Source organism: Rhinatrema bivittatum, chromosome 13 (genome assembly GCF_901001135.1).
Source record: "Rhinatrema bivittatum chromosome 13, aRhiBiv1.1, whole genome shotgun sequence".
NCBI classification, from domain to species: Eukaryota; Metazoa; Chordata; class Amphibia; order Gymnophiona; family Rhinatrematidae; genus Rhinatrema; species Rhinatrema bivittatum.
The window spans coordinates 6,774,800-6,790,400 of NC_042627.1; the positions used below are offsets into that span (position 1 = coordinate 6,774,800).

At 44.5% G+C, this 15,601-nt stretch overlaps 1 protein-coding gene across 5 annotated transcripts in view; it reads left to right on the top strand.

Moving 5' to 3' along the window:
• The window catches only part of RPS6KB2 (ribosomal protein S6 kinase B2), a 34,225-nt gene extending 19,203 nt beyond the window's left edge, over positions 1-15,022 (top strand). For 4 of the 5 annotated variants that reach the window (XM_029575995.1, XM_029575992.1, XM_029575994.1 and 1 more), the window contains exons 6-15: positions 526-583; positions 981-1,081; positions 1,664-1,754; positions 2,083-2,173; positions 3,828-3,935; positions 5,651-5,713; positions 7,004-7,081; positions 7,819-7,926; positions 11,910-12,022; positions 14,537-15,022. In XM_029575995.1, coding sequence (XP_029431855.1) covers positions 526-583; positions 981-1,081; positions 1,664-1,754; positions 2,083-2,173; positions 3,828-3,935; positions 5,651-5,713; positions 7,004-7,081; positions 7,819-7,926; positions 11,910-12,022; positions 14,537-14,693 — 968 coding nt within the window. In that variant the 3' untranslated portion in view covers positions 14,694-15,022. The remainder of the gene's footprint in view (positions 1-525; positions 584-980; positions 1,082-1,663; positions 1,755-2,082; positions 2,174-3,827; positions 3,936-5,650; positions 5,714-7,003; positions 7,082-7,818; positions 7,927-11,909; positions 12,023-14,536) is intronic. The other variant, XM_029575996.1, reaches the window with a different exon arrangement.
• The last annotated feature ends 579 nt before the right edge of the window (positions 15,023-15,601 follow it).

Sequence of the window (15,601 nt, forward strand, 5' to 3'; positions counted from 1 at the left end):
TACGGACTGAGGTAGCAGGGGCTCATGGGAAAAAGATTAACAGGTAAAAATGTCTCCTTCTCTGCTTCCCATATATCCAGAAATGCCTCCACTACTTAGGGGCAGGGCAGACAATTTTCAAAGAGCCTTTGTCCCTGGGTAAATGGCGCTTGGAAATTTCCTTGCACAAAGCTTTGTATTCTGAGAAAGCTGTCGCCTCTGTGAACCCTGCGGTATTTTAGGGGTGCACACCACACGTGGTACTAAGATGGGTGCACAGAGCCATGGGCCATCCAGGTGCCAATAGCATGACTTTAGCCCTGATCAGTTTTACAGTTCTGATCCTTGGGGGGGGCAGCATATAATGCTCAGCCGAAATTTGGCTTGCTGCCGTACTCCTAATGCCAAACATGATCAGGTTGTTTGTATCCATAAAGTTCTCTTAAAGTTCAATGAACCTTTCATGTTTAACACGATGGGCCCGGCTGGTGGGCTGAATCCCACTTTCTAGCACAACAATCACTGGGTCCTCCTCTGGTTGTACAGGTGGCGAGCTCTTTATGCAGCTTGAACGGGAAGGGATTTTCCTGGAGGACACGGCATGGTAAGTGTGACTGAGATCTTCCAGATCTCTTATACAGCCCATCCCCCCAAAACTCGTCCTGCCAGGGCCCCCAACCAGCACTTCTGTCCCTGCCCACATTCGACATTCCCGGTGCTCCTACTTCCCCAGCCAGCATTCCTGTCTCCCAGCAGATGCTCCTAGTCCTGTTCCCTGCAGCCAATGCTCCCAGTCCAGCCTTCGGCCAGCACTCTTAATCTCGTCTTCCTGCGTCCCTGCCTCCCCCACCACATCCATTCGCCACAGCCTAGCCCCCGACCTAGCCTGCCACCCCCAAACATGTAGCCCACCCTCACCATCCACTATAGTTCAGCCTAATAAAAGAGCTGGGTTATAGAAGTTGTTCTTGGGTATAATTGCTGTGCATTACCTCTTGCAGTTTCTACCTCGGTGAGATCACTCTAGCCCTGGGCCACCTTCATTCCAATGGCATCATCTACCGAGATCTGAAACCTGAAAATATAATGCTGAGCAGCCAAGGTATAGACTGGGCGGCCTTTTCCTCCTCCCCCCATCCTCAGGGCAAGGGGGCGGGTAGGAAATTCACGGGACAAAATGGCACCTCAGGCGAGAGTTGCCGTTGGTGACCCCCCCTTCCCTTTTATGCTTCGTGTGCCCGGATTCACAGACCGAATAAAAAGGTGATAAAGGAGTCCCAGCGCCCGGCCCTTGCAGTGGCCCTGCGGGGGTTGGACGGCTTCTCCCACCCACCCACCCTCAGGGCAGGGGACAGTCCATCTCTCCATCTCACTCTTTCCAAGCGGGTGTCTTGATATCTTTTTTTTTTTTTTTGTTTGCTCACAGAATCTCACTTCGGTACAGCCTCAGTACAGAGACAGCAAAAGGCCCCTGTGAGGAAGAGAAGAAAAGAAGTATAGAAACCACTAAAACCAAGTAAAAGTCAGCGAGAAGGAGGAATAGGGCCAGAGAGAGGAGACGGGGGAGCGGAAGTGGAGAGAGACTTCTAGGCAGTCAGGGAGTGCTCTCTGTGGAGATAGCATTCTTCTGCCTTGATGATCAAGGACGGGAGCAAATCTTCCTTCACCTTCTGTTTTCTTTCAGGGCACATAAAGCTGACGGACTTCGGCTTGTGCAAGGAGTCTATCCATGACGGAGCTGTCACGCACACGTTTTGCGGGACGATAGAATACATGTAGGTAATATTACTGAAGTCTGCTAATACAACGTCTTTGGAGGCCTTCCGAGCTGCTGCTCTTCTCACACTCACCCTCCTGTTATAAGTGAGGAGTTATTCCTTCAGTCCTGGGCTTCATACACCCCGATGTTAGAGGACCCTATCCGCCCCCACTTTCAGTCTTTTTGAGAGGAAGATTTTTCACATTGTGGTGCCACTTTGTTCGGCCGTTACTGGTACACGGGTGACCCTGTCAGATGTTTGGGAAGACTGTGGAAGGTGTGGGTTGTTTTTATTAGAGTCCCTCTCCTGTTTTTATCCCTGTCTGTCTGTTTCTGCCCCGCAGGGCTCCAGAGATTCTGGTCCACAGCGGACACAACCGAGCCGTAGATTGGTGGAGCCTCGGCGCGCTCATGTACGACATGCTCACAGGATCGGCAAGTTCTCTTCTCCCACCTTGGGCACTGAAACGAGCCCCCGATTAACCAGCAGTATAATTCTTACCCTGCAGTACACATTTCTTAAGCATTTTGCAGATGACTATCTTAGAATGGGGTTGGTTCTTGGGGGAAATGCAACAAAACAGTGTCAGAGAAAAGATGAAAAGAGTAAGAGTGGAGGGTCACTGAGAGCTTGAAACCAAATAGAAATGAACCAAAGGCATAATGCCTCTGTATCGCTCCATGGTGAGACCACACCTTGAATACTGTGTACAGTTCTGGTCGCCGCATCTCAAAAAAGATATAATTGCAATGGAGAAGGTACAGAGAAGTGCGACCAAAATGATAAAGGGGATGGAACAGCTCCCCTATGAGGAAAGACTAAAGAGGTTAGGACTTTTCAGCTTGGAGAAGAGACGACTGAGGGGGGATATGATAGAGGTCTTTAATATCATGAGAGGTCTAGAACGGGTAGATGTGAATCGGTTATTTACTCTTTCGGATAATAGAAAGACTAGGGGGCACTCCATGAAGTTAGCATGGGGCACATTTAAAACTAATCGGAGAAAGTTCTTTTTTACTCAACGCACAATTAAACTCTGGAGTTTGTTGCCAGAGAATGTGGTTAGTGCAGTTAGTGTAGCTGTGTTTAAAAAAGGATTGGATAAGTTCTTGGAGGAGAAGTCCATTACCTGCTATTAAGTTGACTTAGAGAATAGCCACTGCCATTAGCAATGGTTACATGGAATAGACTTAGTTTTTGGGTACTCGCCAGGTTCTTATGGCCTGGATTGGCCACTGTTGGAAACAGGATGCTGGGATTGATGGACCCTTGGTCTGACCCAGTATGGCATGTTCTTATGAGAGAGGGCCGGATATGTTCAGCCGGGATCTCAAAATGGGACTGAGTCATCTGCTGAGTGCGGGAAAGAAGCTGTTCTAGATTTCAGGAGCAAAACAGATATTTTTTTTTTTCTATGATTTTATTTCCAGCTCTTGTCATTGGTCAATCACTTCAAAGCAGGTTACGTTCAGGTATAGCAGATATTTCCCCCCTCACTAGAGGGCTCTCAATCTAAGTTTATACCTAAGGCGATGGTGGGTGAATGCCTTGCCCAGGGTCACAAGGAGAGTCGGCAAGCTTTGAATCCCAGCTCCTCTCATTACTAGGCTACTCCTTTCCAAAACTGAGCTGAAGGCGAGTTACAGTTCAGGTACAGCTAGGGCCCCTACGCGAGCGGGCTTAAAGTCTGATTTTCAAAAGTATTTACACTCTTAAAAGTAGGTTGAGTAATTTGACCACAAAATAAAATATACAACCAAATCCTTTGATCTGATTTGGTTGTAATATATATATATTTTTGGTTTTCATTTTTGTTAACCTTGATTTCCGTGCATCTTGCCCTTCCGTGCACTGCCTTATTGAAGATAAAGATGCATTAAGTGCAGAGAGGCACAGAATGGCACAAACTCAAAGAGGAATCTAAAGGAACAAAATAGGTCCATGTTTTACACCTGGAAGAAGCAAAGTGAATGTTGCGTATGCTTGCATGGGGGAGAGGATGCTGTAAACAGTGGGGACTCTCGCTGGGACTCTCAGTGGGTTGTGATGGTCAGAGAATGCTCATCCACTTCTCTTTGCCCTGCTCAGCCACCGTTCACCGCAGAAAACCGCAAGAAAACCATAGACCGGATCCTGAAAGGGAAGCTCATCCTGCCCCCATACCTGACGCCTGACGCCCGGGAACTTCTGAAAAAGGTACTTGGGTGGAGGAAGAGGGCGGAAACAGGGACGGCTGTCACTCATCCTGTAAGTGAAGGCAGCAGTTGCTTCCCCCCATACAAGTACAAGTACGTCCAGACATGCTCACATGGATATACAGATGAACACATGCATGCTTCCAGGTACATGCAGATGCACACGCGTGTCTCCATATACACATAGTCTGGCGCAAGCTAGAAATGTTTCTTTTTCTGCCTGTTTAAAGCTGCGGTTCTAGTTTTTTATTTATTTATTTATTTATTTTTATTAATTTTTAATTTATTCAATTTTTTAAAACAATACAGACAGCAATATCCGCTTGTCATGCAATAGGTGCAAAAATCAATTATAGAAGAGAAATATGTCAGATCATCAACAGTACATTTCTCAATATACTATACAAAAATCTAAACATATAACTCAAAAGCAAATATGAAGGTATCCTTCCCTGTTATAAGGAAATAATGAGTGGTTCTAGTTTTTAATATTTTTCAGGGTGAAGGTCATTTTAAAATAGGCTTTCTGGAAATTTGCCCATTCTTTCTGTGGGTAAAGACCTGTGCAGGGATCAACAACGGGTGCACTTTTAGCCTGTGGAAAAGATAGGTGTGCTCGGAGGCAGGGTTAGGTTGGAGGAGGTAATAATGCACGTAGATTTGCATTTTCAAAACGTGGCATGTTGTTCTGAAGGGAAAACAGCAGATGCAAATCTCTGGGGGTTCCCCAGGCAGTTGTGAACGGGGAAAGCCCTGCCCATGAAGCACTGGTTTAAAGTGCACGAATAAGAAGACCTAGGGACTTTGGAACATTTTCTCCTGTGAGGGCACTATTCAAAGCTTTTTATGCCGCTAAAAATGCATCTTGCCCACAAAAGTGGGGGCTTTGAATATTGCCCAACCTGTCTGCAGATAAATCTGCACGGCGTGCAGCAGTGTGGATTCTGGAACAGAGAGAAGATCCTTATATGTAGATCGGATTGCCAGAACGTAAGGAGGTAACTTTCAAAAGGACCCATGCGTGTCAAACCAAAATATGTACCTAATTCCTTTAGAAAAATTCCTCCTTTGTGCATAGTTCCTGACAGAAGAATTTCATGCCCAGAAAGCAGGCCCAGTCTCTCTAAGTAAGTTTTTCTGGAGGCAATTGCTTTGATTATTGGTGCAAACTCTGCAGGTACAAGTACTGGGCAGTTTTGATTATTGCCTCATGTGTAATTAATACCGACCAGATCATTAAGTTTTGTTAGTCTGATGTCAGCTTTGTTGGCGAGGAGCAAAGTTCCTCCTGCTTACCCTTGGCACTTTGTGGAGCCGACATTATTCAGGGGTTACTGTGCCGATCTTTATCAGAGACCATGCAGACATCACATTCCTGCATGCAAAGCGTGAATACAGCATGGAAGAGGGACTCGAGGAAACTTTTTAAAGTGGTGTGCAGTCGGAATAAAAGCCATAGTTTTTTTATTTAGAAAATTATGGGAAAATATGTGAAATATAATAGGGCAAAACAAGAGATTGAGGACTAAGTCCCAAAGAGGAAGCGGGTATGTTTGATATTTTCAGGAATGTACGGTAGTTAGAATTGCTGCTTTTAAAGGGTTTCTCCTCCGAAGAACCGCATGCTCTGATGCAGGTCAGCTGCCAGGAAGGAAATAAGCGACCTGGTCATTGCCTCAGCACACCCCTTTCATTATCGCCATGTTTCCTCCCCAGCTCCTGAAGAGGAATCCGGCCCAGAGGCTTGGCGGAGGCGCTCCAGACGCAGCTGACATACAGGTTCGATTTAGGCTTTGTTGAGTTTTGTGCATTCTTCACTGATGTATGTCTCCCTGGGAAGGAAGGAGGCTAAATGCAATGGGCAGATCCTTTTTTCAGGTTATAAAAGGCTTTCTTAAAATAAAATTTAAAAAAAAAAGGGATTTCTGTGCTTCTCTCCTGCCTCACCAAATACACACATGGTTCCTGTGCAAAACACATGGTAGCATTCACCCAGTAAGATTTTAGCCATCTCATTCTCCCATACTTAAATTAAAAACTTATAGATTGCATTTCCTGACTAAAAAACACAAGAAAGCAGTATAAAACAAAACACAAAGCAATATAAAAGCAATACATACCAAAGGTAATTTAACATCATGACAATGTATATCTAACAAAGGGAGAGCAAAAGTCCACTGTGCTCAGCTTCTGCAGCTGACGTCAGCAGCTCCCTAATGGTGATCTGGGGACGGTAGAAAGCAGCACACTTAGCTTAAGTTCAGTGTCTCCCAGTGGAAGAGTTTTATTCATGGCCCTGCGATGGTCTATCCCTGGAGCAGCACCTTAAATCAAAGCAGATCATCTCAATCCCTTGTTTTTGTGAGCTCTTGACCCCATCTTAAATGTGTGCAGGAATATATGCAGGACAGCCTTCTCTGGAAATGTTCACCATAGCTTTCCCATGCTCAGTGTAAAAAGCTCTGTCTAAAACACCCCGAAGCTTGTTCATGTTAGCTCCCCTGCAAGACCTTTACATGACCTTGTATCTTGTTTGGACAAGGATATTGTGCCCTCTCGCAATTCTCTTCTCCCTGTTCAAGAGAATGCTAGGATGAGAGTTGAGGGGCTTTGTCAGCCTGGTGAGAGACCTGGTGATTCAGAGCTGCTCCTGGACTTACACGCTGCTCTTTCACTTCTTTTATGTTTGAGTGATTTTCCTGCTTGTGAAAGGTATTGGAAGCCTGCCTGGGTTTATCCATGGGAAGAGTTCAAGCAGAGAGAATGCGTCAGCTGCTCTCATGCTTACGTATCTGTTTTATTGGTCCGTGTTTGTTTTAGTTATTTGTATACTTCATATAATGTACTTTATATGATAATGTATGGTAAAGATTGTCGCCTAGAAATGGTTGATGAGCAGTTTTATACATTTTGTAAATAAAGAAATAATCCAGTGTACAATCACATATTGGTTTTACAATACTTTGAGAAAATAGGATCATTGTGTGCTTGTATGTAAACTGTGAACCTTTCTGTTTTAGTTTGATTTACTGTTTGGCCAGACGTCATTTTCCCTGTTCTCTCCTTCAGAAGCAGCCATTCTTTCGTCACATCCACTGGGATGACCTGCTGGCCAGGAAGATTGATCCTCCCTTCAAACCCATACTGGTAAAACCCCTGTTCAGGATTCAAAAAGGAGGGTTGATAAAACCAAGAGAAGGGGGTGTTCCCCCACCCACTGACCTCCAGTGCCTTCTCCCCTCTAACTTAATTGTTTCAGGCATGGTATTGCCCATTGCTGGTGACAGAAAACCCTAATCTATAGGCACTGTCCTAAGACAGCCCTCAGGTGCTACCATTGTTTCAGATAGTCCTGCAAAGAAAGCCAACTCGGCCAACCAGAAATAGCAGTGCCACAATCCAGGTGGGGAAAATAACCTCACCCGAGTGGCTCGGCCTTTAACCTTGTGCCCGACATTGCATCTAAGTCGTAATGGTGGGAAGACGCTCTATGCTATGTCATAATGCGTAACGGGATAAGTAATGAATCCACAATTAGACTAAATGGGGTAGGGTAGCGCGCAGGATATCATTTTATAATGGCTAAGTTCATGGATACAAACACTTTTTAATAATAACAAATTAATTAAAGTCCTTGGTCCTCCTTGATAGTACTATTTCTTATCCCCACCAATAATAGTAATACTGCTTCTTGGCTCCTTCCAACAATAATAATACTCCTTGTTTCCCCTCCCCCATCCTAGTAATACAAATATTTCCTTCCAGTAATGTAATTATACTTGTTTCTGCCAATAATAATAATCATAATACTTCCTGGTTCCTCCAATCACAATAATAATCCTTGTCCTCCTAAATGGTAATAGTAATGTGTAATCTTTCTACAGCAGTCGGATGAGGACGTCAGCCAGTTTGACACACGTTTTACACGCCAGACACCAGTGGACAGCCCCGATGACATCTCCATCAGTGAAAGTGCTAATCAGGCATTTCTGGTGGGTGTCGCGCTGCATTCCCCCGGCTTCTCTTCCAGCTTCCTTCCTTATTCATTGCTTCCTTTACAGAAACTTCCCGAGAGTTGCTTGGGTAAGGAGAGACAATCCAGCCAGTTATCTGGTTTAAGACTAACCACATCTGGATGAGTGTTTTTGGGTGATGCAAAAACCCTATTGCCTTTGTCAGTTAAATGTTCCCTGGGGGAAAATGTCCTTTCTCAGCCTAAGTAGGTGACCAGAGCAATCTCTTCAATCAGTCCTTGTCTGTTCAGATCTCATCGGACTAGAGGACTCCGAAGTAATCCTGGAACTCTTGCAGCTTTGTGTTCAGAAATGACCAACGTGACTAGATCTGCCTTAAGTGGCATCATGTCCCATACATTCGTTGCTGTCAGCTTAAACTTCCTTTTCTTTAAACCTAATGGCTGACCCCTTATTCTAGCCATCAAGTTAAATGTGAAAAAGTCCCCGATAGCTCCCGGTAAACCCCTCCTAGAGGAACTGATCAGATCCCCTCTGACGTTCTGTATAGCCACAGAGACCAGCCTTGGCTGCCCTTTTATGTGCTCCGGTTTCCTGACACCTTAGCTCGAAATGTGACCTAAAAAGGGCAAATGATTTTTCCTCTGTGCACTCAGTTAATTTTGAAGACATTGCTGCAGGAGACACTAAGTATGCTTGTTTAGCATATAGTTCTCTGTAAAATCCAGGTGCTTTCTATGATTCAGCAATCACTGAACGTGTCCATTTGTAATAGACAAAATCCATTACTTTGTTTTCCTTATTATCCTTCACCAGTCCAGACGCATGGGTTTACTCTCCCTACCAGCAGATGGAGACAGAGGACCCGCCTTTTTCTGTGACATCATCACTGGTGGTTACCGTGGTGCAGCTCCAGCAGGTGGCAGTATTCTCTGTCTCCAGCAGGTGGCAGGATATCTGGCTCCCAGGTTTGGGCTTATTCTCGTCCTGATTGAATGTTTAGAGCCTTTTATTTACTACACTGTGGGCCAGACTGCTGCCTTTTGTTACCAGTTTAGTGATCACTTCCAGGAAACTCCCAGTCCCAGAGGGTGGGGTATTATTTTATACCTTGTGAAGAACTTTTTTTTTTTCTGCTTCTTTCCCTCTCCCTCTTCCCTGCCTCCAACCCTCTATCCCCACTGCCTCTCTGATTTTTGCCTTTCTCTTAGTTTTGAAAAAAAGAGCGTTTAGCTGTGCTGGGCAGTTTTCGTTGGCAGTGGCTGACTTAACCCACTGGAAAACGGTGAGTTTTTTTCTTGGGGGGTGGTGGAGAGGCAGTTTTGGACTGTTTGAGAACCTCTCTAACCTTTTTTTTTTATTCTGTGCCATTTTTTAAACCACCGCAGGGAATATCTGATAAATACGGTGAATGCTGTTCAGCCTGTGGGAGCCGGCGCTCTAGCAGTATTGCCAACCTTTCTTGTTCAGTCTGTGGGAAAGCTAAATCTTCCATGGGGACTCCTCAAAATCCCCCTGTTTTGGCCGGTACAGATGTTTCTGTTGGTGAATCCTTGGATTGAACTCGGGACAATTTTTTGGAATTTACCTCAGCTCAGGTGGCAAGTCCAATCCTCTGACCTTGCCCCGGTCACGTTGGCGCCATTTTGAAAACTGGCGCTGACCAAACTGTGTGCAAGGGGGGTGCCCCGGGGCCCCATCGTGGGAGCTTATTCATCTTTCAGAGATTCAGGGGGCCCGCTGAACCCCAGTCTTCACTGAACTATATTCCCAGTGATTTTGGGGTGTCTGTTGGGATGGGGGGGGGGAGATGCTGGATGTTGAAGACTGGGTTGGGGGGGGCCATGGCACGTACTCTGCTTTTTGCCTTTTGGGGTCAGGGCCACTTTGAGTGGTGCCCCTGGATTGAGCTGGGAGACAGCCCTGACCCCCCATGCGACTTCTTTTTGCTGCAGAAATTTTCAGAGTTTGTATGGCCCTTTAAATGTATCGAGGGAGCCTCGGGACCCGTGTTGCATTTTTGACAATTCCCCCCCCCGGTGGTGGTGTTTGATTGCGGCTGACTTCTTTCTCAGTCGGCTGCAATAAAATATTTACCTCAAATTGTAACCGTATCCAAAAATCGCCAATTAATGATGTTCATGGCATGTTTTTGCATTATTCATGCATGCAAATCACATGCAAAGCAGGTCATTTTAAGAGGCGAGGGAACCTAGGCAGGGCCATACAAATTATCACGTACATCGTGTGATATCGCCACGGTAGTGCTCTATCATGTGATATACAGCTTATAATGTATGATAGAAGCTGTAACGCACGTCGGAGCATTACCACAGCTTAATGCATCACCCAGGTAGATTGGAAACCCCTCTGGGGATAGGGAAATGCCCACAGCACCTGAATGTATTCTGCTTTGAAGTGCCAAAAAGCAGAATATACATAAATAAAAATAAATAAAATGGTATTTATAGGTTACTTTAGAGTAATTTGTTAGCTCTTTATCCTTCATGGCTTTGATTATAGGACTGCTGGGGCTTGCTGGAGCCGCGCCATGGTAACAACCAGTGATGTCATAGCAAAAGGTGTGGCCTCTGTTTCCATTCTTTAGTAATCGGAGTAAACCCATGCGTCTGGACCTGTGTGACAGGATTCAAGGAAGTTAAATTTCTCCCTTGCACTGCAGCAGACAGGGTAAGGCAATGTGCATGTCTGCATCTGTAGAGATTATAGGTAAGTGGGATATGCAGCTCATTATGAGGTTAATATTTTTCTGCTTTGGTCCACTAGTATAAATCAGTTGGTACTTGTCAGTTCTTTTTAATCTGGGGAAAGTGTAAAGAATGCTCTGATTTTTGCTGATGATTTAAAAAAAAAAAAAAAAAAAAATGAATGGGGCACTAAACATAATGTGAGTAGAAAGGCACTTGGAGCATCCGTAACCACTTCATTAACAAAAGAAATAAAAAGAACAGACACCTGCAACAGATCTCTTGGATTTCCCTTCCAGAAGAGCTCTGACAAATTCAGGACTGCTCTCATTTCAGGAAGCAACTAAAAGCCGGGCTATTTTATCAGGCCTTTAAATGTTAAACATGAAATTCTCCTCTTGAATGCTAGTAAAATCCAATAGAAGATTTACTGTAACCTGCCTCGAGTGAATAACAGGTTTAGAAAGGCAGAATGTAAATGCAAATAAGAAATAAATATCCTGAGATAGTGGCAGGTGAGGTTCTGTGTGGACAAATGCAGGGTACTCCTTCTAAGCAAATTTGCAATACCATCAGCAACTTTCTCATTTCTCAGGAAGGCCACATTTGAACTCTTTTTTTTTTTTTTTTTTTTTTGGCAGTCCTCTGACATACTTTTCAAAAATTCTATCTGAGCAGCGATATTCCTCTAGTTTCCCGCTAGTCAATATCTCATGGTAGTTGATGCTTACAGCCTTGTCATGTTTCACTTGTCTTGTGAATGGGCAAACGAGCGTAAACCGGAAGGCACTAGCACAGTCATTTAGCACTAGGAGTTCTCTGGGTTAAGTGGCATTGGTTGAGATTTGCTCTGAATTGCATGCCATGAACAGTCAGGATGCTGTAAAAGAAAATTTGCCTTCAGCAATTTAAAAAATGTGAACCGTGCTAAGAATTTGGAATTATTCATCACTTGATTTTTTTTTTTTCCCCCTTAAACTGGTTGCAGGAGCTGTCCAGAGCGTGGTGCTGAATAGCAGTGAAATAACTGCTGTTTCCCATTTCAAACTCTGCCTGTATCTTCCCAAGTAATGTGCTTTAATAATTCCCATAGGTTTGCTAGGCATTCTTGCTTGATCTAAAATCCTTTCCAACTTGTACGCAGAATTACAAAGTAGCACCTTGAAAAGCAGCAACCCAAAAATCTGAATGTATGAGCTTCAGGACCACTTCTTCATACTCCCTGCTTTGAACTTACCCAGAAGTAAATGTCACCTGCAGAGAGCTTCCATCTTTTGCTTCTCTTTTTCTCAGGGGTTCACCTATGTAGCTCCTTCGGTACTGGAAAGTATTAAGGAGGGGTTTTCCTTCCAGCCAAAGATCCGATCTCCGCGCCGCCTGAACAGCAGCCCGAGGACACCAGTCAGGTAGGCGTTCAGGACAGTGGGATATGTTTATTACATGGGAGGGGAGCATTGGTAGAATCATTACATTTTGGTGCTAATGCAGTCCAGGATCACCTAACTTTATTTTAAAGTTAGATTTTACTTACTGGACAATAATTCAGCATAGAGTTATTAATAATAATCCACTGGTTGTCTAGAGTGCAGTATTTTGAATTGAAGGGTTGCATTTGAAAACTAGAATTATCTAATGGATTTTAAATACAGCATCAGTATAGAAGCAAAATGTTTGTGAACAAATGCGAGGGCACATTCCTATCCAGTAAAAGAAAAAAAGGCAGTTTTAAACTACTAATCGTTATATTATGTATGTCGAGGAGTGGCCTTTCTTTTCATGACATTAGAAGGAGGGCATCCAGTTGTCATGGTATTTGGGTTTCCTGTCCCATCTTTTGTCTCATGCACGTTGCCCATCACTCCTCTAGCCATCGGGATGTGCTTTTATCCAAATGCCTGCCACAGTATATAGGGAGTCTCCCACTAGATATGTAATAAAGCCCTTTTAATACTGGAGAAACTTTATCTCAAGGGAGACCCAACCAAAATATCTTGGGGTCTGAAACCAGTTCCTTATTGCTGATCTGTTTAATCCTATGTTGATCCTGTTTCCAGAATTGTATAACTGCTGGGCAGGTCCAGCACATGTTGCAGAAGGAGCCTTTCTGTGCCCATATTCCTTCCGACAGAGCTGCGGCTCGTGGGTAGATTTTAGCTGTCATTACCGGTGCCAAGTACCTTACAGCCATTTTTCAGTATCCGAGCACAAATAGCTATTTCCCCACTCTTTCTCTAGTGTCCTTCCATTGTTGTATCAAAGAATAGCTCCGCTCCCCAGTGCTTTATCCATATATGAGCTACTCGGAGATTCTTTTGCTGCCCTGCAGGGAAGGCATTAGATCTTTGATTGTGGAGTACTTCAAATGCCTCTTTCCTTTCTGTAAGAAAGTTGTCATTTCCAACTGACTAATAAAATGTGTCACTCATGGGGAAGCTGATAGATGGAGCTGATGCCTTGGGTGGTTAATAGACCCCTTGTGAAGCAGGTGCAAATGCACACATGGAACGTCCACTTCACCCTTCTCCGTCTCTTTTCTGAAGTGAGTAAAAGTTACCCGCACTGTGATCAGCCTGAGCATGTTTATTACAGAGGGAGATGGGCAATTTTCCTGCAGGAAAAGCTTTGAAAAAGTCTCTATATCAAATGGTATTCACGGACTTGCAATACATAGTGCGCAGCTGTTGTTGAAACCGAGTGGAGAAATGTCCTTGAATACTGTGCATAATTCTGGTCGCCGCATCTCAAAAAGGATAAAGCTGCACTGGAGAAAGTGCAGAGAAGGGTGACCAAAATGATAAGGGAAATGGAACAGCTCCCCTATGAGGAAAGGCTAAAGAAATTAGGGCTGTTCAGATTGGAGAAGAGATGGCTGAGGGGGGATATAATAGAAGTTTACAAAATCATGAAAGGACTTGAACAAGTTAATGTAAATCAATTATTTACTCTCTTAGATAATAGGACCAGGGGGCATTCCATGAAGTTAGCAAGTATCTTATTTAAATCAAATTAAAGAAAATACTTTTTTTCACTCAGCGCATAGTTAAGCTCTGGAATTCATTGCCAGAGGATGTGGTAACAGCAGTTAGTGTAACTGGGTTTAAAAAAGGTTTGGATAAGTTCCTAGAGGAAAACTCCATAAACTGTTATAACAGAAATTAATTAGCAATAGTAACTTGTGATTTATCTAATGTTTGGGTACTTTCCAGGTACTTGTGACTTGGATTGGCCACTGTTGGAAACAGGATACTGGGCTTGATGGACCCTTGGTCTGACCCAGTATGGCACCTTCTTATGTTCTTATTACCATCACTGAGTCCCCAATCAATAAGCTGCAGAAGTGCTCTCAAAGTAACTGATGCAATGAAATTCTGTAGATTTTTTCTTTTTCCCTTTCCCTATTCCTTTTATGAGCTTGCGGTTGTGAGAAATCATTGTTTCATTTCTTGACTCATGTTACTGATTGAAATTTCAAATTCCTTTCCCTTTGGGAGTCTGTGATTCTTTCCAAGCTTGCCAGATTCTATTAAACCACTTGCTCAGTGCTAGAATATTAACTTTCTTTTAACTGGTTGCATTTGTACACCAGGCACTCAACAAACCCTGGATAACCAGTATATACTATTCATCAAATATAGTCTGTCTACTGGAAGCTCCAAAAGAGAAGCTTTAGAATCCATCTGTCATATGACATTTATATCGCGTTATTTTTTGCAATCAAATACAGACTTTAGGGCTGTCCCACCAGCAAACATGCAAGGACCTTGGAGGAGTCTGAATGGTGCCTTCTGCTCGCCTTTCCCGTCTCTCGGCCCGAGTCTCCCCAGCCTTCTCGGCTGAGTTACGATCTGATGGTAGAGCTCACACTTTTTTTTTTTAATCTTTTTGCCTCTTGACGTTTCATTTTCTTCTCCTCCCTGCAGTCCCCTGAAATTCTCCCCCTTTGAGCCCTTCAAGGCCAGTCCGAGCGCAGAGCCCATGGAGGTGGCGCCGCCGCTGGAAGGGACCGCGCCTCTCCCCATCAAGAACCCCTCGCGAAAGAAGAAGCAGAAGGGAGGGCGTGGACGCAGCGGGAGGTAAGAGAGGGAGGAGGCCGCCAGGACGGGAAAGAAATCCAAAGGAGGTGGCACCGCGCGGCCCTCGCCGACGGAACCTGTGCTGCCCCTGCGCCACTAACCGAGATGGAAGCGAGCTGGGACTGTGGCCGATATTTAAACCAAACAAAAACACTGCAATCACGGATTTAAGAAAAAAAAAAAGGTTTATTTTTGTTGCTAGAAGAGTATTTTTGGTGTGCAATGGTGGGATGATTCTGCTATGCAGTTGGCGTATATCCTGGGCTCTTCCTGTTATTTTTCTTGGGATCAGGAGGACGTGCGCCCGTGTATAAATCAGGTGAAAGAAACTTTTGTGGCTGTAATCTTGATTTCACTGATGCAGCTGGAGGGGGGAAAGTGCTGCCTTCTGAACAGCAGCAGCTTCATTCTAAAATAGAGGTGCTGTGTGCGACTGCTCTGCCTGTGACGTTGCAAAATCTGTGCGCCTGTGTTGTTTCAGGAAGTCCCAAAACAGTGCAATGCCTTTAGTGGGACATTTTCAAGTAGAAGTGTGTGGTGTCTGTCCTCACCTCCCTTTCACCTGCCACTTTAAGGATCTGCAGCCTTGGAGATCTTCACCCACCTCTCGCTCTCTGGCTGGTATGTGAAGCAGGGATTTGGTGTCTGCTCCTGGCTTCAGCTCCAAGCGGCAATTAGACAGGTAGGGGTTTATAGAGCGGGTTTATCAGATGCACAATCCGGTAGCAAGATTACCTTCCTGATAAGAGGGATCCTAATTGCATATGACAAAGTACCTAACCATAGTCGGCCTGTTCCATGTGTCTCTTAGTAGCCAGTAAGCTTGATGGACTTTTTTTAGTACCTTGACTGCCTGTGCTAGCTACTGCAGCCAAATCTACCGTCTCCTAATGCATTATTCTTTTGTCCTTA